We start from the raw sequence: 22,911 nt of genomic DNA on the forward strand, positions 1-22,911 counted from the left end.
CAATCCTATTTCATAAACATAACTAATTTTATTGATTTAATTCATGTAAGACACAGAAATATTTTCCTGGGTTAGTTAATCTTGTTCAAATAAATTCGTGACGGGCATTTTAGCCGTTACCTGCATTTGTTAGTTAGGAATGCATATGTTCTGTGAAATCTGAATTCATTTTCCTTTTTATTAAGGTCTGTCACAATTTTCCATCTGTGCAGGTCTTTCACAGTTCCATCATTCTATTTTAAAAAATTGTGTTTTATGGAATTTTATGGATATTTTTCTTTTGCACATATTAACTGTAATACTTTTTGATATGTGCCTACTATTTTTCCTCTTTTTGTTCCTTTTGTATCATCCCTTTAAATGTTTTTCTGGATAGATGCATTAAGGACCTGCAATACTATAATATAAAAAAAACCCCACCTCTTTTCTTTATGGGAATGAATAGATCAAGGACTCTTAATGGGTTACAGAATAGCTGCCAAGGTAGATAGCGTTAGCAGCAGTGTGTTAAATGGACTTGAGTGGAAAGAAATGAGAGGAGGCATTATTTCCCTGCAGATGTCTCATAACTCGCAGAGGGCCTGTCTGTTGGGAACCTCCATAATTTATTTATCCATTGCTCTCTCATCTTTAAATTCATCCTTGCTTTATAGAAGTCTCAACAGAGAAATTTTAGACTAAAATTGCCCCCGGTCTCCTGCTCCTTTTGTCTCCAAGATACGGATTTGCTCCCCCTGGAATAACCTTGACCCACCTTGGTTGGTGGGCCAGTGCAGAGGTGTGTGCTGGGCAGGAGAGTCCCAAACCTCGCCACAATCCTGGGACAGTTTTTCCTGTAGTATCACCAGAAAGGCAACATCTTCTGCAATGCTAAATACAAGTGGAGCACAAAAATGAAAGAAAACTATATTGAGGTGTCATGAGCTTTTCTGCATAAAGGATTTCTACAGTAACTCTGCCTACAGTGGAGACCTGCTTAGTGGCAGAAAGCTCATTCTCATCTGATTGTCTAGTGGGAGTTAAATCAGGGATTATTAATAGTTTACACCATCCACCCTAAAATTGCATTTTATTCCCCTGGCACCTGCTAAAATCGCATCTTTAGCACAAACAATTGCAGTAACTGCTGGAGCAGTATTTCCAGCCTTGCTTGGTCCCTGGTCTGCTGTGCTCGGAGTGTGTGGTAGCAGCTGCCTTGTGTGTACCAATACTCCAGCAGTGCCGTGTCACCAGGGGCCAGTTAGACTAAGCCACTCTAATAATTTCTGAAACCATTATTTGTGTAAAGATGAAAAGAGAAGTGTTTGTATTTTCCTATGATCTTTTCTTCCCATATCATACATAACAGTGGCTTGGATACGATTAGTATTGTCCCACTCCTGATCCGCTTTCTGGCATGTGCAGCTCTGGCAGAGATGTACAGTCTAAGTCTCAGTGCACAAGCAAAGCATTTTATAGCTTCTGTGTGTCTAATTTTATGAATGCCAGCAGAGCCTGTGTCACCCCATCACTAGGACAGGCCTCACATCAAAGAACAAGGGCACTGTATGATTTTGAGCGGGACTGCCTGTTTGTTTATGGATTTCTGGTCTTTCAAATGCATTCAAAGACACATTCTGCCCAGCAACCATCTGTTTCTTCAGAGGCTCAGGGGCAGGGGAGGGATGGCTACAAGTGTTTCTTGGAGCTGCAAGGGGAGGAGAAAGGGAAGGATGGGATGGGGCTTTTCGTAGACAGAAAAATCAAAGCATCTGGGAGTGAGCTCCTGACCTAAACCACAGTTTGGTGATTGAAAGAAAGCAGGATGAACTGGTAAGGTGAGAAAGGACAAGGAGAGGAGGAGGCAGCAGGAGAGGGAGGACACATAAGGAGAAGGAAGCAGGGAGAATTTCTGTGTTGGAAATAGAGGAATGGGAGCATGTCTCATCTCATTTTATTGGGACTCAACCACAATGAAGATTTTCTTTTATGGTGTGTCCAACTAATTTTTATATTCTTCCACTGTGCAGTCGTGTAAGAACATAATTATTTCTGAAGTCCTCAACCAATAGGCAGAAGCCTGCTTACTTAAGCAAAGATTTCATCATTTCTTGGGTCTCATTTGCCACTAACTTTACAAAGATCTCTTTGGCTTGTGAGAAAAAGCATGCTTCATACATTCGTCAATGTCCAGTGTATTTTATATCTAACATGTATTAGCTGTGGAAGATAAGGTAAGGCAAGTGACTCCCACTCCACAGTAAACATAGCACGAATAGCCATGCTAAGCGGTTCACAGCTGACTTGCAGAACTAATTAAGACAGTAATGTTGACTGCACTTTACAATGAAAAGTCTAATAGTACAGGTGACTGGTGGTCCATGGGACTTGCTGAAAACTGGCAGGAGTGTGTTCAGAAATCTCGGGAACCATGGCAGTAATTTACTTCCTCTGTAAGGAAAGGGAATCTGCACAATGTACTGCTTGCCAGGAAAGGGCCAGGAGATAGATGGATGAGAAGAGGTCCAAGATGGGTGGTATCTAGAAGACTGTCTAGGTCGTCGAGCACCCATTTCTGTGACCATCTTTCCTCTATGTAACCTCATAAAATTGCAGAGGAAAGTTTTAAAAAGGTACTATGTAAGAACTACAATAGGCCTAACAAGAACAAATCTAGAAAAAATATTCTGTATAATCCTATGATAAATGATTTAATGTTCAGACAGAAAAGGGGGGGGGGAGGGAAGGAGCTGCATAAATTAGTAAAGAAGAGATGCTGGCATTATGTATGTTTCTATACAAAACAGTTTTAACAGTAGGTCTGTAGACAACAGGGGATTCAGTACATTTAAAAAAGAAAGACTGTACAGAAGCTTGTTGCCGGCTAAACTCTCCTCCCCAGCTTGATGCCATGTTTCATCTCAAAGCCTATCAGCACTCCAAACAGCAATCACTTACAGAAGACATACTCTTCAGAGATGACATGAAGAAAAGCAGAGCATGCCAAATCAATCAATAAGAAACAGGTTCCATCACTTCTTCATGGCATATGAGAAATGAAGAGGTACAGTAATATTTCCAGTGGCAAAGAGGTAGAGGAAAGCTTTGTGACAGGAGAGAAAAGCCCTAAAGTGGTTTCCAAATTGTACTAAAACTGAGGGATTAAACTTCAGAAAGATTTATGTTCAAAAATCTCTTGGCAGCTTGAGATGTTTATCTTCTTTATAGTCAAGACATCACAAAAGACATCAGTCAATATAATGTTCACAAACTCAGGTATTGTAGAGGGAGATGAGATGACAGATAGGGATGAGGAAACAGCAGATGTTTCCCCTTCAGCAACGTGAAGAACAATAGCAGAGAGAGGTGGGACTTTAAGCCAGAGATGAGAGTGATGGCAGGTCTGCAGAGAAGACATCTAGATGAATATGACACACATCAACAGTGGCAGTGAGTACCAGAGGTGAAGAGAAGGCTGAAGTGGTTTTAACATGCTAAGATTTTAGACCAGGGAGGTGAGAAAGAGAATGTAAAAAGCTGCACCCAGCCAGGGCAATTAATACTGTCTCCTGTTTGTATAAATGGAAAAGAAATTAACCTTCCTGTCTGCACCAGGAGAGGAGCAATTTGGATCGTTTCTAGACATGTAATACTATGATGATGATCTGAAGAACAGCAGATCAATTATCTTGCTCTTCATGCATTTCTGTCAAGCTAGTCAGCGATTTATTGTCAGAGGTAATATGTTTCAAAGAAAGCACAAGGATTTGAATCAGGATTACCAACAGCCATCCAATTTCTTAGGAGAGTCATCCTAGAAAAGGTGAGTGATGATGTATTAGAAAGACAGTATTTCTGGATTTCCAGACAGTGTTTTGTAGACCACATTACAGAAGTAGAATAGATGAACAGCAGAATCATCTTGTATTCATTGAAATATGAATATTACAAAATTAAAATACCCCTTGGATTATGTAGCCTGACCTTTCATGAGGGACTTAGTGTTCGCAGGCAAAGTTTTCCTGCTGTATCTGTCTCTCCCTGCATACATCAGGGGTTCAGGTAGATGCTTGCTAGAAAACTTAAAAATGTAGGAGCAGATGATGAAAATAATGGTCAGAAACAGCCAGAATCCTACAGAATTCCAGGTATTGTAATTCCTGTCTCTCTGTTCTTCAGTTGTCAGAGTTTAGGGATCAAGTGAAGTTTAGATGGCAACAAAACATGTCCTCTGTGAACACTTTTTCTGTACTTTCTCTTAAAGTACCATTTTGTTCAATCACACACTCTCTCCTTGCCTTGTATTGAGAAACAAAATTATGTTCTATAAGTAAATATTAACTCATTGAAGTCAATAAGAACTATATTACTTTATTAGAGGATTTAAATTTGCTGCTTAAATTCAAAATCCCAAATGCTATCAGTGTGAATTGCTGAGTAACTTTATTGACATGCTTATACAGGAAAAAAAAGGAATTTTTACATCTGACTTTGTTTCGGGAAGTGGAACTGAAAGTGACCTTTAATAAAATCTCAGAGTAAGGGAGAGATTTGGAAAGTGGGAGCAAGGCATTCATCTTTGACCTCTATAATGGACTTGGACATAAGAAAGCCAGTCCTGTGCTGAATTCACCCAGGACCCACTGAAGAGACCCAAAATAGCAAGTGCAATCAATTATTCACCACATCCATGCATCTGAAAACCTAACAACTATTGCTCAGCAGAGCTTAGCACTCACAGACCTGCAGGGTGTTGTACACCGCCCAGGGTTAACCCATTCTGCCAAAAGCTCCCCACAGCATGCTGCCCTGGGAAGCCAGGGGAGTGGTGAGGAGCCCCAGTCTACTGCAGGAGCACACCAGGAGGTAGCTCCATGTAGTTCAACACATACTTTAAAAACTGATTTAAACATTCTTTCAAATCACTACCTGGGTTCGCACCAGCCCATTCTCCCTTCCTCAGACCTTTTGGGTGAATGGCCCATGCAGGGAAAAGCTGTGCCAGCCCCATGGGGTAGCTGATAACGTTACCAGCCTCTTCCTTGCAATGCAGCTGGAGATTTCATTTGCCCTGGCCAGGACCTGGTGGGCAGATGATTTTCAGATACTCAGAAACAGAAAGATCCTGCTCCAAGGAGTTTACAGAAAGACTCTGAGAGGTTTAACACCACACTTTGCAATGAAAAGACAAGCAACATACATTAGGAAAAGAAGTAAAAGAAACCCAAGCAACTTTGTATAGGCATCAACTATACGTTGATAGTATGTATGGATTAGCTATGATCAGCTACAATCATTGAAAACCCTATCATATATGTTGACAGCAAGTCCCTGTCTCCTTGGGATTTCTTCCTTTCTGTCTGATTTCCTGTAAGATCTGCCATCCAGAAATTAGCCAGAGAATGAAAAGACAGAAGAAAACCAAACCTTTGCATGCTACTAAACTACCTCTGGGCTGTGTATATGGGAATGTGTATTTTGGTGACATTATATGTCAGAAAGGGTAGCCAAGCCTGAGGCACTCTGTGTGAGAGAAGCCAAAGAAAAAACTGCCTGAACACCCTTTACGTAAGTCCATTGCAGTTGAAACTCTAAAAACACCAGTTACCAAAATGCAGACAAAAATCAGCAAGAAATAAGAAGGTTTGGGGTGAGTTCACCTTTGCTTACAATGGAGTTACTCTGGGAGCAAATATTTGCCTATAGGTTTGATGTTAAAGCTGAAGACAATGTTCATCAGCCCCATGGGAGGCAGTTTGTCAGGGGCTGGGAGCATCTCCAAAATTTTTTGAAAATCTGTTGCTCATGCCAAGAGCTGATAAGCTGATTCTGGAAGGTGAGGGAGAGGGCCCTCTCCCTTTGCTCCACAGTCAGGCTGCCCACATAGTCCTCTATATTAAATTCAGAAATATCAGGAGAGGTGCAATTAGTTGGCTCAGCAGCGCTTACCAGCCTCTCTTGAGATTTTCTTCATACTTTTTCCCCTAAAAGGTGAACAGAGTGGCAGCTCTTTGGTACTAGGAGTATGGGATATGACAAATACAAACACAAAGCAGCAGCAAGACCTGTGTTAGAGCAGCTGGGCTGTAGGAGCCTCTTGGTGCCCAGTTTTGGGTAGGGTCTGCAGCCTGGAGTCTGCTGTTTGGGTAAATAACTCTGCGGGCTGCAGTGGGGCTGATCCCAGCACCTTCTCCTGAGCTGTTCTGTATGGTAAATCTGTGATGGTGGGTTTACATATGGTATATCAGACATGTAGTAAGCATTTTGGAAGAAGAGTAACTTCAGGGTAAATCGCTATGTGTAAGAGTTCAATTTGGTTTCCCATGTTGTGATGTTTTGCAGTCGACAAGCAGGGAAATACCTTTTTGGAGGGAATTTCCAGTTTGCAGAGAGCGAGAACTTATTCACAGGGACCTTTCTTGAGAGGTGACTCCAGTACATCATACATACAGCTCCTCAGCCTTTATGTTCAGCACCATGATAACAAAACAGTCTAATTTTTCTGAGCACCAAGATATAATGGTCTTATTTTACAGTTTACAAGCCTGATGCGAGCTCAAATGTATGGTTTCTGATTTCCATTCTGAACATAGTGTGTTCTTCCTGCAGGTCTGAATGCAGTAACTGCGAGGTTGGAGAGCAGTGCGGTGTGATAATGCACAGTAACGCTGTCACTTTCTGTGAGCCATATGGTCCTCGAGAACTGGTGAGTGAAGGCTGGCTCATCTGCCGGGGCTGGGACTGCGGGCTGTGAATCGAGGCTACGTCAGCTGCGGAAAGTTGGTGTGATTTGAAAGTTTGGTGTTCAGTGGAGAGAGGGTCTTAAGCAAGGCAATAGGGCCCTCAAAGAGCACCCCAGGAACATCACAGTGTTTTAAACTATAGATGCTAACCAAAGGGTATCGCAATAGTTTGCAAGGGAAACTTGATCTGGCATGCATCCAAGTTGAAGTATCTACAAAATACTGGAAAGGCAGGGACATAGAGTTGTGTTGTCAAACTGGCATCATTCTCTTTTTATTTCTGACAATGAAATAGAGACAAGGTTAATTTTACTTATTTTATTAGCTGTGTCCCGTTTTTTCTTGTTGCTCTTGACAAATGTTAACTTGGTTGTAAAACACCGCTTTGTTTTAACTCATTTCTAGTTATACTATTGAACATAGGTAATGCTTCTTGAAAAGCAATCTATTTATGACATTTAGCAAACCCAGGGTCCCAGCTCTGAGGGTTTTGAAATGTCATTAATTAGCTGTCTTCTCCCTGCTGATAAGTAATTCAGGCTATCCTTAGTAATCATAAATTGGCTTCAAAATCCAGTGCTGGACTGTATTTGTTGTATTAGCATGTAGTAAAATAGCACTGCCGTGGCATCAGGAACTTTTAAAAATTTATTGTGATGCCAAAGTGGTGTGATTAAATAATCATCTGAAAAAATCATCACGCTTAGAAACAGCTAGCAGCCTAATAATGGAAGTGTTTATAAATATGATGGCTGTGTTGCAGAGAAGTCAAATCCTTCTGAAGGAACATGCTAACGGCTTAAGATTTTGGATGAGCACAGGATGGTGTTCATGCCAGAGGTCTGACATACTTTAATTTTTTAATATGAACATAGCTTTAAATCCCGCTTTTCTTAGAATCAACTTGTTTCTGATTTGTAGTCATGTTTCAGTGATTTCACAACATATCTCTTCCTGTCACAAATTTTAAAACCTGTTTCTTCTCTCCAATCGTTATGCATTTTTATTCAACCACCTTTACTATTTAAATCCTATTCTGTATCTGCTTGAAATGGCTCTTGAAATCACTGTTTGTGGCTCCTAGTGCCACATTATTGCCTTAAAATACTCAAGAAGAGTTGAATTCCCAAAATGTGTTATATCAACAGCTGTGACAGCTGCTGGTTCGCTTCCTTGACCTCCCTCTCTTCTCCTGACTCCCAGCAGCTGCCTGTTATTGCAGGCAGAGGGATTTTTTAATGCCAACTGTCTATGTCTGCTCATGAGAATTCACCACTGGCAAAATCCTGGAAAGGCGTGCAGCATCAGAGATGTTGCAAGCAAAGGAAAATAGCTACTAAAGTCTCCCTCCTGTCTTCTCTGCAGCATCTGAAATTAGTAGTCCTTTGCAGAACTTTGCAAAAAGATTTTAGTAAGTCTAATGCTTTTTTTCTAAAGCATTACTGAAATGATTCACAAAATAGTGAATGCCTCTTCTGTGATAACTGATACATTTAATTTCTCAGTGATATGAGCTACTGAACATTGATAAAGGGCTTCGTTTTCAAACTAGAACTGCACAACATAATTAATTGAATGTAAACTAACATAATAGGTACTCATAAATCAAGTTGGAAAGCGCTTTATTATTTGGCATGGTAAGTGTGATACCTAATACTGAATCGATCCTGACAGAATGGACTTAAATGGGGATGTGACTGCATTTTTAAAGGAGTTATGTAAATGATGCTTCCCTGTTTTTCTTTAAAGGCCAAAATTTCCTGTTAGGAATATTAAAAAGAGAGGAAAACTGTATTTTAAGTAAACATGATATACAGATAGTGCCACATTTTCAGATAGTTTTGAAAGCTGCTGTTTGAGATTATTGTGAAGCCTTGGGAATCTGTCCCACTGAATCTGTCTTAGTTCACATATTAATAGCTATGATCAATTTCCCAAATTTCCATGCACCTTCCTAAAGAACATGTAGTCCTGTTACCAGCTAATCCTCAGTGCATTTCAGTAAAGATGCCATTCTTTAATACATACAAAAAGTTCCACTCCATATGTAATATGTATGTAGAAAAGAAACAAAACACACCAAAACCTCATGCCAACCCATGCAGGTCTCCATCCATTATTTTCAAAGGCATAATTTATGAATACCTCAACTAGGTGTATGCCAGCACCGGAAGAAGTCCAGCCCCCTTTGCTCTTCTGCATCACTGACTGTCCCCTCCCACCACAGGGAGAGATGGTATTTGCATGAGCGTTAGTGGGCTGCATGGCAAACCACACCAGTAAATTAATCCAGGTTAAAACTGACTTGCAATGGAAAAAGACTATTAGTTTAACAGAAGGCAGCTATTCGAGCTGATTTAACTTGTAGCTACCCAGAAGCTGGTACATGGAAGGGAATGGAAGGGGCTATCACCTAGAATTTGTTGGTCATATAGATTCTGAATATACATTTGCAAAGGTATGGAAGTTCTTTTGAAAATCTCCAAAGACAGAAAAGCCAATACAAGTGACTGAGAGATAACATTTATTCTGTGTCAATGAAGTCCTAAATAACAGTCAAAAAACATCTGCATTTAGAACTAGCTTTTGTTCAGTGTTGTGCAGCAATGCACAGGGTAATAAGGGACTTCAGATGTGAGGGAGATTTCTCTCAGCAGTTTTCATGTTTATCTGCATAGTAGATAATAAAAGAGTGCAGGAATACCTGATAATGGAAGAATTTCTGCTTTCACCATGTGACTCAGGGAAATTATGAAGAAATTGCACTGTTCATCATTATAAAATGCTGATAAAATTGCCATAGTTAATGGGTGCTTGAAAGAATGTAGCATCTTCCAAGTCTTTGAGTCTAATCTTTACTTGGGTGCTGGCTTTTTTTAGAAAATGATAGTTTAGTGTCCATGAGCTCAAATGTTTATCTATATTCTGCAGATTACCAGGTTTTTTCATTCTTATCTACTATTCATTTTCCTCTACATCACTCATACGAGCAAAGCTGGAGGATCATTCAAGTTGTCCTGGTGCTCCGCTTGGAGCTGCCTCCATGCAGATTCCCAGTTGAGCTCTGGTAGTCAAAGCCTGCTAGCCCCAGGACCTTACTTCTGGGGCTGAATTTGCTCAGAAGTTTGAATTCTCTGTGGCATATCCATGATAAGATGCGGTGCATGGATGCAGATCACAAGGAGCATATCTGATGGAAGAGTCTCTCGCTGCTTTCATGGGAAATTACATGAATTATTGGTGTGTAGGTTCTGACATGGTTGGACAGCTCCAAGGTCTTGAAATCTGTTATGCAGGCATCATTAGCAACAACATCAGATGATTTTAAGGTGTTTGCTGTCCCTGTTCTTCCAATTTGATGACTTCTTTTATGATTGTGTAAACTTACAGTCTGACCAGGTCACACCTTTTTTTCCTTTTCTCTTTTGATCTGATGTTGCCATTGTCTTTCAGCTTGTACTTTTTTACTTCTTCAATGTAGCCTCTAAAATCTGCTTATAATAATAAATTATACCTTCATTGTGTCTTTTGCTGAAGTGAATGAACAAAACTTTGAGTATCCTCTTTTTGGGGTGACCCTCCATTTGATCTTTCTGCTTGCTAAATGGTTGCAATGATTTTTCAGCTCTTTGACAAAATAACTGGATCAGGCAGTGGTTCTAGGTAGTGGTCTTAGACAGTGCTTCTGCCTTGCTTGTTATTTAGCCATACCATTAAGTCCAACTTTCAACATGAATTGAAAATAAGAAGGTGTCCTTTGCAACCCTCTAATGCTTTTTATTTTCAGGAAAACAATCCTAATTTGAGCTACTGACATATGGGGGCATTGAAGAGGGGAGGTGGTGTGCTGAATACAGAGTGAGCTGCTCGGTGTTTTCTGCCTGTTTTTAGGGCTTGGTTGGATGTCAGTAGAGTCTAGATGCTACTACAAATTTTCGTTGTATATATTATGCATTATCACCAAGGTTTTGTTTGCTTTTCTGTTGAAGGCTTAGGTTCTGTTATTGCCTCTTAATATTTTATTTTGTTATTTTAGATTTACTTATTTTTTTATTTATTTATGATCATTTTTGGTTGTTCTTCTGTGCTAGGAGAAGTGAAAACCGTTCTGTATATACAGATTTATACTAGGCTGATGATAAACCACAAGGTTCATTTCTTCAGTTTTCTAAACATGGGTCAGGTGCCAGTGTTTTAGATAAATGTGCTTGCTTTGTAAACTTTAATACGATCAAAGACTAAAATTTTCAGCTTTGACATATGATGAGATATCAATAATCAAAATGACATAACAGAAATGTCCATGATCACTCAACCTGAAAGGGTTGGCAATTAGTTTTATGCACTGGAGATCTAGGTATCCAGAGAGTTTCCATGCTTTCAAAGAAAAACAAGTGATGAATGTATTGTTTTGCTGGTTTAACACAACCTCTCTGCTGTTTGTTTTTCTTCCTATAGACCACCATTGGCCTTAACACAACTACTGCATCCGTCCTTCAATTTTCCCTTGGTAAGTTTAGCTTAATCTTTCACCTGAGAAAGTGTACAAAGCCATTTCTGCAAAGGAAAATGGCCCTCAAGTTCAGGTTTACCTTTCTGGTCGATGTTCTACTTGACAAGAGGAAATAAAAAAATCTTTTAAAAACTGGAAAACATTTATTCATCTCCTAATCCTAACCTAAACTTTGGAAAGGAGGAACTCCAGTGGGTACTCTGATGATGGGAGGCATAGTCAGATTTGAGGTTTGGTGTTTTTTTTATCATTTACTTTATAACCTAACAGTTAACAGTATAGTCTCTTGGTCTTTCTCTGAAGTGTGATTACTGTTTCTAAAAAATCATTTTTTTTTAACATCTAAACCCCTTAATATATTCCAAGTTATGGCTGGTAGTGCTGTTTTTAACACATCTGTATAAACAGAATAGGTAGGTCAGACCAAAACTAAATGCTACTTGGTTCATATTATCAACAGTGTGTTTGTATGATGTATTACTTACAATACCTGCTGTAAGTTATTGCACATTTTCACTGTGTAGTTGTGGCTATAAATTATGGCAGATGTGGCTTGGGCTGAGGGCAAATTGGGAACACAGTTTTTTAATTCATATCTCAGTGTTCAAAATATGAAGGAAAAATGTTCTTATGATATAAATGGTTCAATAAAAAAGCAAGCAGGAAATGTAGCCTGCTTCCTCTGCGGACCCCTGGGTATGTGTTTCCAAATCATACTCCTATTTTTAAAAAAGTAATTCTCCAAAAATATCTCAGCAGATGTGTGATTAAACTCTGGAAATCTTAGCTGGAAATAAGAGCTATCAGGTAGCAAGCAGCTTGGGTTTTTTTTTTTAATGGATTGGTGATCAAAATCCTAGAAGGCTCAGAAATATGTCACTTAAATATTTTTTTTACATTAAGTTGCTTATTTGACTGTTTGAGGTCATCATTACCTATCACCCTGCAGCTGACTGCAATGTTCTAAGGATTGCTATATATCCTTTTAGTTTGAATTACTGTTTTTAAAAAGACAGAAAAATGTATCCATTCCTAAACTGAATTATTGCATAAATATTGGGCACTTCCAATGAAACCCAGCCTGGAACTACCCTGCAGTTTCATTGAGCTGGTGAAAGGGGAGCAACTCACTTGATCTGCTAGGACATGTTGCTCACCTGCAGCAGGCATCCCACCTTTGGCTGGGCTCAAGGATAAGTGACTTCTATAATGCTGCAAGTTTGCAGTGATGGAGGAATTTTGCTTTTCAGGAAGATCTACAAAAACCTTCTATGGATTTTCCTTACAGTGACCCAGAGGGGTTAACAGCAGTGCAGGCTGCATGGGTTGGTAGGTAAATGTTTGCTGTTACAGCTTGGTGGCTGATGTCTGCTGCAGGTGAACTACAGAAGGGTGCAGTCTTGAAGTTTCATAATTAGACTTAAGATTTCACTAGTAGCCTTTGTTGCTGTCAGCTGGAGAAGGTCAAATAAAAAGAGGATAAGGACAGGCTGAGTAGGAAATACCCTATATGACAGGACTGTCATGTATATATATGGTAAGAATAGCTTAACCTGGACCAGTAGAAACCAGTAACACCCCCGGTATGGTGGAGCAGGAGAGGGGTGGACGCATGTCTGAGGAAATCATATTTCAGCCTGAAGTTCAAAATGTATCACATTTCCCCATGCGCCTGTGTTGAGCTTGAAATACAGTGCAGATTGGTTTTATAACTGATAAAAACCAGCGTGAGCTGGGGGACTGCTGCTGAGCTCAGCAGTACTTGGCTTTACAATCATAAATCTAAACTAGGCATTTGCCAGTTTCCAGCTTATTCCCAAATGTCCGATTTAATCATAACCCTATTCAGGGATTCATCTAAGGGAATTGCCTTTTTTAAAAAGAATGTTTAACACTTTCTATCGACCACGGAATAACTTAAGCTGTAATCTTTTGGGGGTATCTTTACATTACATTTGTCACATAGCTTTGGCCACATTAAAGTGCATACCCTTTGATTTCTCTCACCACTAATTATCAGATGGAATTTTGTATTTGCAGGTATATAGGCAGATGAGGACTGGGAAATGAAGCAAAAAAATGGTCCTGATTTGACCATAAATCCCAGATCTTTTTAAAGTGTGTGCTCAGGTAGGGTAACACCCTAGTGAATTTTTCATTAGTTGATATTCTGTGTAGTTTCCTTCATGTACCATCTATTTGGTGGTCTTGCCCTTTAAAGGGCAATGGGGTTGAAAAGGTGCACTTAAGATGAAGGTTTATTAAGAAGAAAAGGTAATTAGTAAGGCCTATTCAGCACACAGGACAACATTAATGTGCAGTACCGTTCCCAAAAGGGCAACTTGTCTGCCACACAACATTCACTTGGAGCTGGTGGCACTGCTTTTTGGTGCGGGGCTGGGGTGATGTTTACATTCATGCACTTTCTGCCCAAATGTGCATAAAATTTCCATTTTTTCAGATGTCTTAGTCATCCATGACCATTCTCGCAGACCAAACGCTGCCATGTGAAAGACAAAGTCTAGCAGTTTCCTTAATGTTCAGTGGGACGGTTAATTGAGATATTTAAAGTAATGCCTTTGGGCTCTCAGGCCAGAACATCTAGTTCAACAGCTTGGGATTGCAGGATATTGCACAAAAGCCTCCGGGCTCAGCTGCCACGCAATGTTAGTCTGATTCATTAGCTGAAATACTCTCTTTCTCACTGCAAATCTCAGGCTTTTCCCCTTAGCTACATCCCTGGACCTCTCCTGCGTTCAACATGATCTGTCATTTGTGTAGGCCACTGTGATGGAAGGTGACTCATAGTACTGAGAGATTAGCAAATGAGCTAAACACAAGAAGGAAGAGACCCATGAAATCCCATAAGAAGAGGAAAGGCTTTAAGGGAGCTATGCCAAGGCGTGAGGAGTGCAAACTGTTCTGCTTTTGGTGCGTGTTCTTTGGGTGTCCTCTTCAAGCATATGCTCCCATGGTTGTGGTGTATGTGGGCTGTGCATGCTCTGCGTGGGCAGTTCAGCATTGGCAGGCTCTTCCCATCCCTCCTTCTTCTGCAGTGCATTTGAGTCAAACACCAAGCTGAAGCTGAAGGCACTGTGATGAGTACCAACACAGCCTGGCCTCCGGGGCAGGTGCTCCTCGGAGCGGTGTGTGCCACTATGTGAAAATTGTTCACGGAAAATATTACATTACCTTGAAAAGCTTTGTTCCGTAGCGCTCTCCTTACATCTTTGTATTGCTAGATCATTTCTGCCTGTTAAACAATATTTGGAAAAGGGAATAACTTGATAATGAAAGCTCCCACTCTTCAGCTTTGTTATAAAAACTCAACACTCCTCTGAGAATGGGATGACTTTGACAGTGTCGTGTGCCAGATAAATACATAATGTTTGTAAGGCAGGATCCTACTTTTAAATTGTTTCCTTGTTGCCTTCACGGGCACGCTGTGACCTGGTTCAGGAATGGCACGGCGGCCGACCCCTGGCCGCACGGTCCATTAGCTCACAGACACCAATGTGGTGGATGGCAAATGGCGTTTATTGCTGAACGACGTGACACTGTATAGCCTAGGTTTACAATGTCACTTCCGTCTGCTTACATCATAAACTAAAGCTGCTGGCTACCTGGAGGGGGGCCCTGTGTTTCCATACAGCGCGAGATCTTCCGGCCGCCAGGCCCTACCTAGCAACATTTCCCCCTCAACTTTTGTGCTGTTATCACAAGGAACTTCTGTCATTACTAGAGCAAATTAGCAATTCCTCCCCCTGCCCATTTTCTAAGAAAATCTAACCCCACTACTATTTTATATTAAACCAAAACTGATTCAGGGTGGAAAAACTTTTTTTTATCTTCTGAGAGGGAATACATCTTCAAACATTTCAAACATTTGGCATTATAGCTCCATTTTTTAGAGATCAAGCCATTAGTCTTGCAAACAAAGAACTAGCCAAAGATTCAAAAGGGTGTTTTGCTTTATTTCAAGGAAAAGTTTGGGCTTGGACTCTCCCTTCCAAAAAATCATCATGAAGAAATTTTGTGAAAGTTGGGTTCTCAAATCTAACAGATTTTAGTTTGGGTCAATCATTAATCCTCACTTTCAGCCACCCCCAAACCTACCTTCTGTGGTAAATATTTGACCTGCAATATCTTCAGTTTGTTTCTAATTATAAGCCATATTTCCCTAACTGATTTTGGCTGAGTTATGGTCATTTCATATGTGTAGCATTGGCTTAGGTTTAGTGCAAAAGGGAATTTGACATTAATTGCAAAAGGTGCCACGTAATATGGCGCTAGATCAAAAAAAATAATTTGCATGAATTCCTAAGAATGAAACTTGTCTGCAGCTCACTGTTACCTGTTCTGTGCACTGCTGTCTGATATACAGAAACAGCACATTTTGACAGAGATTATTTGCTTCCTTATACATTGGGATATTGTGGTGGAGTTACTGCTTTTATACAAGCATCATTTAATTATCCTACAAAGGACTGCAGTGAACTTGAGAAAGCTAATGTACAAAGGAAATTGTAAAAGTACATAAATATTATTTAGAAGTCAAGAAATGCGAGGTAAAGCTTGGAATCTATCTATGCCCATACCATATTAAGAAAAGTTAACTGTAATCTTTCATTTTATGCTTCATGCAGTCTTCTGAAACATCTTTCTGTTAGCTTGGTAGTGATCATGCCAGAATTCCTGGCATCCAGAAAAGGACATCCAGAAAATCTGTGACAGCTACACGTTTGCCCATGACTTGCCATAGTTTTTATACTTCAGATTTAAAGTGGTGAGACCACAGCATACTTGAAAAGGTTGGAGTATATGTTCACTGTGACAAATGAAACGTCTTACAAGAAACTCCATATGATGCAGAAGAACTCTTCCTGCAATAAATGAAATAATAAACCCCTGTCCCTAAAGTTCTGGTGAGCACTGAGAGTACTACTGGGCTGGCAAAGAAGTTGCCACTCTCTGAGAGCATTATTCAGTGTTAACATAAGAGACTTGAAGATGCAGGATGCATGAGCAAAGGTGATCTTCAACACCTGGACAACCACAGGCTTGACACTGGAAATTACTTAGGTATCTTTGCTTCATGGATCCTATGCTTATCCCTGCTATTGCTAGAGAAAAGACTTGATGCAAAGAAAAACATGTATCTGGCACATCAGTCTTGATTAAAAATACAGTTGTCAGTGTGGGGTTTTAGTAGTAGGCTTTAATCTGGGAGAGTGCTTTGTGATTTGGCCAGATGGACTCTGTCCTCTCAGGAAAATCCCAGTAGATATTATTCAAAAAATGGGTTAAATGACCTGTGTGTTATGATCTGCACACTGGTCTGGAACCAGGAGCATTTGGACCTTACTCATGGAGTAAGAACGGCCCTTTTCTCCTGCTGCTCCTGGGTGAGGAGGGAAGGGAAGGGAATACTTCAGTTGGAAGGGACCTACAATAATCATCTAGTTCAACTGCCTGACCACTTCAGGGCTGACAAAAAGTTAAAGCGTGTTGTTAGCTTCTTTCTCATTATCTAGTCATTTCTCTGCCATCTGTTGCCATTGTCCCTTCCATTGTTCCAATTTATTTTGTCTAAACATCCATCAGACAACCAAGTTTATTGTTGATTACAATCAGATAAAACTTACAGGATTTAACCTTATGGATAAAACAAATGTATTACAATCACTAGCTATACCTACCTGCAGCTTATCAATCTTTCTAATGGAAACCTATAGCAAGGATGAATGTGTGTATCTATTGTTTTAAATATGGTAAAAATATTATTGAAGGAAGGTTATTATTGGTGTCCAACTATTCAGGACTTTGGTCCCTAATTTCTGTCCTCCCCAAAAGGAAATAAAACGCTAAACTTTCTGCTTTTACATGCATAAATATTTCATTGACAATCTTCTCATATAATCACTAAAACCAGTAACAAACCCAATAATTTCTCCAATCTTGGTGAAGACACTTTACACTCTTGCAACTTTATTTTCTGGTTGAGTGATCACCCCTGTCTTCACTTCCAGTTTCTAGAGTTTTTTAAATCTATCAGACCATTAGCTGCACTTAACTGAAGAGTAACTGTATTACCTGTGATGATGTCATATTTATACTGTCAGGTTTTTAAAGAGGTAAGGTGCATGTGTAATACATATACCAAGAACTTCCATGTGGCTTCATTTATTTAGTTTATTTTTAATGCTGGCTGATTTCATATTCCTCTGTAAGTGGAACGGAGAAAACTATTTAAAATATGTTATTGATTGCTTTTGATGAATACAGGTCATAGATTTGGGTGCAGATCTTTGACATAATGGTTCCAAAAGGGTTTTCATGTCGTGTCCTGCCTTGCCCTAAGACATCATATTAGTGACTCATTAACCAAGCAGCCTCTTCCTTAACCACCAAAGTTGCTAGGATCTATATGAGAGCTGTTTTACTCAGCAAATCTGTGAACTAATGGTCTCAGCAATGTTTGTTGAAGGCAAAGCACAGAGAGTGTTTATCAGATTTAGTTAAAAAAAATGTAATTTTTTTCAGGCTTAGGTATTTTCCTTCAATTTTTGCAGTGGCAATTTGCTTTTGTTACCAGTGTGAGTCTTGCAGAATTACATTCTAAAATGTAATTGATTGCATAGGTAGTGGAAATACTTCTTTTTTGCCCTGATGCATTTCCAAACTACAGACTATTATTATTTAATCATCATCATCAGAATAAGAATAATCAGAATAATCAGAATTGTTGGATGTGCCTTTTCGATTTATCCTTACCTGGCAAGCTTCTATGCTTCAGAAAACATATTTACTTCCCTATTAACCTCAGCAAACAGAAGACCACAATGGACAAAAAATAATCTTACAAAAATTATCTAATTACATAAATAGTGCAGCTGATTCACTGGCCTCTGTGTATTTCTGTGGAGGAAACAGCTGTCTCTCCAGGCTGTCCCCTAGAGGAGTATCTGGAGGACTCTGCAGAGCATCTGCATGGGACGGCAATTCCTTCCCCTTCCTGCCAGAAACATCCCGACTCCACTTTGGCTCAGCCACGTGAACAACAGTGACTGCATTTGGCCCCATGTAACAGTTTGAAGACACTTATTTATATTTTTATCATGTTTTGGTTCAGTTCTGGTTGCAGCCGTTGTATTGACAGTACTGCTTTGATGTCATCTATTTATCCTCTGTTTGGATTTAAACCACTCGGTAGAGATTCACACATCTAAACAAGTTTTGTCAAGTATGCCTTAGCTTTGGCTGAGAGGAACCATTGCTCATCATTTTCTCTTAATCTCTGGTTCTGTTTAGTCAGTTTTACAATTAGCAGAAGCTATCAGATGACTGACAAATGCTGTAATAGCCGTTTTATGAGGTAGCGCTGGGCTTGCCCCCAGCAGAACTGAACAGAGATGAGCAATTTGCTTCAGAATTACTATGAAAATTCACTCACATTTCTCTAGAGAAATACCAAAATGAAAAATAAGCTCCTTCTGAATTCGACATGGAAGAGTGTTTTATTTTTTAAATCTCTCACCATCTTGCTAGCTGAACACATAAAAAAACTCACGGAAGAAACTGTGGTGCCAAAGGTTTGGGGCATGTTGAGCTATCTCCTTTGCTTTAGTCACCTGCATAGACGATTTCCTTCAGTCACCCACATTTGTCCTGCTCCAGTGCCTTCCAGGAAGCACCAGGTTTGCTGGCGGGCATGGTACAGTCCTGCTGATAGCAGTACCAGCAGGGAAGAGGCTGGCCAGTTCTGGTGGCCACAGGACAGATTGCCTAATTCAAGATAGTCTATCTGGAGCACTTTTGGTCTGGCATGAGGTTCTAAGGGATTTCATTGCCAGGAAACTGGCTAATAAAACTGTGTTAGAATTCTGTCTGACCTGAGCTTAAATAATGCATACAACCACTTTTTACATTAGGTCATTTAAAGCACTAATGTCCATAAGAAATGAAGATAATTAAATGAAGCTTGATTGTTGCTATATTCAAATCTAGTCCCTCCTAAGCAACGAGAACAGAGCACTGAATGTATGTGTTTTGTCCTAGTTTCTTCCCTATACATTTGGGAAAAGCTTGAGAATTTGATATAATTCAGTGCCAAAACTGGTGTCATTCACCGTTCTGCAGTTTTTCTGCTTGCTTCATTTCCCATTTTCCTCCCGATCAAACAATATTCAGGTTTTTGACTCACCACCCAAATTGCCATTTGCTATTGTCTGACATTAGACCTCCTAGTTTCACCTTCCTGGCAGAGAAGTCCTTTGTGTAGATGCATAGGTTATAAATTACATCTAATGTGAAAGAATAAGACCAGTAAGTAACATCATCTAGCACACTTCACATGTGGAAATGTTAGGTGGTGGTTATTGATTTTGCTGAGTTATACAAGAGGGGCTGCTTGGATAATACCTAGATTGAAACCAGGGTTTAAAGTTAACGCCGTATTTGAAAGACATTTTAATGGCCTTGGGGTAAAATGATTTGTGTTGTTTTGGCTAGCCCAAGGTTACAGTGAAATACTGGCTTTATAACCTCCGTCCTGGGGTTTCTCTGCCACTGTTGGGAATTAAAATGTGAGTTACAGATTTACTACATGGAGAAAAGCAGAAAAGATAAAGAGAGCCTCAGGATTCAGAGCCAGGGCAGGTGGCCAAGCCACTGCCTCGCAGTCAAACACAGGCCATTATGGAATTGGTTGCTGCAAATAATAAATGCTGGATTACAGACTGACTTTCATCTTAATCCTGCTCATATCATTGTATAGGATAACACTTTTGTATGATTAAAATTGTCCATTTTTGAATTAACTCAAACAACAAAGCATCTGTAGTTCACAGGGGGGCGGAACAGAGAAGTCCCCAGCTCAGCAAAACGTTCCTGGGTCTTTCTCCAGTGGGCGAGGGAGGGGGTTTCCAGGAAAGCAAAAGCAGATAAAAATAGAAAAGCCCACCAGGAATTGAAAAAAAAAAAAGAAGCTTTTGCCAAACTAATTGTTATCTACCCACATATAAAGCTAAAGGCAGGCAATCATTTTTATAGCATTTCAGAAAAGAGAGATACCTCAGCTCAGGACTTGGCTTGAGAAAAAGTGTTTCCCAGATTTTCTTGGTGCCAGGGAATTTTACTGAAGCCGGCAAGGGAACGACCTTCAAATCTTTATGTTCAGGATGCCTCCTTTTACACAGCAGTTCTTGGGTGTTTTCTGCTGCCTTTCTAGAATGGATTGGCTGTAGGTATGTAACTAAAACATCATTTACCATCCTGCAGTATTTTCATACCCTTATCAGCACCTTATTGTGCTCATTTTCTTGATTATTGACCTTTGCAGCTGACCCAGGCTGCTAAACAGAGTTAAAATGTCTCTTTCTACTTACCAATACATATTAGCGTACTACTGAATTACTTTAAGTTTAAGATGGTGTAATTTAAATTTGTCCGCCTTCATTGAAAGGTCACCCTCTCAGCGAATGGCCACAAAATCTGACATTAAAGATTTAATGGCAATAATGCTGAAGCATAGAGTACAGGTACACCAGTAGAAAATGCTTACTCAGCACAGGATTTACAACTTGGTCAGACATTCAAGAACTACTGTAAGAGTATTTCTGGGGTGTTAATGATATTATTTCAGTAGCTGTAATTCCTGGGTGTCCATTACGTCCAGATCTTAACAAGTTAGCTCACTTTGCCTTCAGCAAGGTGCTCTATGCCATGTGAGTGCGCTGAAGTACGTGGTTAAATTTACAAGCATCATGTAATCATTTATTTGGCAACAGACACTTTACCCAAGCACATACCTGCTGGCTGTATCTCAGAAACAGATGCTATAAATAGCTGAGCATCTTTACATCAGAATAAATTGGGAACTGGCATAAGGGAAATACAGCTTTCAGCCTGGCTTGTTTTTCTCTCCTTAATGTTCTCAGCAAAGAAAGCAATATGAGTTGTGATCTGATCATGTTCATTAGAAGAGAAGAACATACTTGTGTGAGCGCAGGAAGCACATCATATCTCTGAATATAAATAGACTAAGAGGAAGTTGAGTCAGATAAGTATTTCCTCAGACTTTACTTCTCATCTAAAGGAAATTAGCTGCATTAATTCATAAAATATGTTTGCTGTTACGGGTAATCCTGGAAGGAGGTGGGTGGGAAGCGACCATGGGAGGTCACCTGCTCCAGTGCTCCCCCCATGCTCCAGGCAGAACCACCCTCTTGGCAAGGACAGCTCGCTCGGGGTCTGACCTCGGATTAATTTTTAGGACTTTGTTTCTGAAGTCCTTGTGATTAACTTTTATTAAATGTATTTACTAAGTCTTTTTTGCATCTTTTAGTTTTACAGTGGAGGCTTTTAGCATGCTTTTCAACGCTTTTATTTTGATTTAGATGTAAATACCAAGCATTTCCAAAATGGAACAACAGCCTAAAGCTGCCGGTGGAACAAAAGTTAGCTGCTCTCTGAAACCTGCAGAAAATAAATAGTTGCATTTGACTTTGCATTTCAAAATGCATCATTCTCACCAATGCTACGGTAGATCTGATTTTACCAAAGGCAAACACCACGGACATTTTTGTTTACTAGTGTCAGATACTATTCAGATTGTTTATCAAAACACATACAGAGATGAAGATAGTCAAAATCCTCTTCTCACAAGGGAGAAAAAGCAGCCAGCAGTAAAAATATTTCATTCTTTCCATGAAAAAGGTAGACTATGATTAAAAAATAGAATACAGTTCTTACAGTTTTTAATTTGAAGATTTTTTTACACTTAAAGTATTTGTTTATACTGTGAAATTGTTCTATAAACAAAATTTCTTTAAAAATAGTCAAAAATCAAAGATGCGTCATAATTAAAAATCACACTTGTAGTTAAAGTTGTGGCTTCAAAGAAAAACTAAAATGCTCTTGCAGCCTTCTCTTGAGGAAGTTTTCAGATGCAGAATGGGATGAACAGTGAGTTGCATGCTTTGGTACCAGTGCTTTTGTTACATCCAGCACAAAATATTCCATCTTTTAACATGGTTAAAATCATCTATTTCGTGATCAGAAACCCATATAAACATGCACCTACAAAAAAATGAGGATCCATGGAGAATTCATTGTACCAAACTGTACGGTTCATTAATTTGGAAAAAACTGTTAGCAAGCCAGCCAAATCTGACCACTAGTAATTTATACTAATCAGTTTGTCCTAATTCAAGTGGCATCAGAAAATCATAATTCTTAGCAAACACTAATCATTATTCAACACATCAACAAAATGAGCAAAAGTAATCTTCTAGCATTAGGTAAACATGATTCTTTTCAGCTGCCTTTTGTTTTTCAGGCTGCAGACAGGACACAATTCAAACCATTCTACAAATTTTTGTGTGAATTTTTCTTGTCATGTTCCACATTAGACTCATTCTCCTTAAAGCCAGCATTAGATATCTCATCTGCTTATCCACAGAAGCACTCACAGGAGCTATCAAGAGGTTGTCAAGAGGCAGAGGACGTCACAGTCTATAAGAAGCAAAATATTGCTTCCCTTGCAGATGGCACCCAGTTTATCTCAGCAAAACACCAGCTTCTAATCAATGTTGTTAAGAAATCTTAGGGACCAACAGCCATGTGACTCGGGTTTCTGTAAATCTGACACAGTTGGAGGCAAAGCCATACTGAGAA

The 22,911-nt window shown here is 39.6% G+C and overlaps 1 protein-coding gene across 2 annotated transcripts in view; it reads left to right on the plus strand.

Annotated features, from left to right (window-relative positions):
- RELN (reelin) overlaps nucleotides 1-22,911 on the plus strand; it is a 297,870-nt gene that overhangs the window by 135,098 nt on the left and 139,861 nt on the right. For both annotated transcript variants that reach the window (XM_037387677.1, XM_037387678.1), the window contains exons 7-8: nucleotides 6,589-6,685; nucleotides 11,181-11,232. In XM_037387677.1, the coding sequence (XP_037243574.1) occupies nucleotides 6,589-6,685; nucleotides 11,181-11,232 (149 nt within the window). The remainder of the gene's footprint in view (nucleotides 1-6,588; nucleotides 6,686-11,180; nucleotides 11,233-22,911) is intronic.

Source organism: Falco rusticolus, chromosome 5 (assembly GCF_015220075.1).
Source record: "Falco rusticolus isolate bFalRus1 chromosome 5, bFalRus1.pri, whole genome shotgun sequence".
NCBI classification, from domain to species: Eukaryota; Metazoa; Chordata; class Aves; order Falconiformes; family Falconidae; genus Falco; species Falco rusticolus.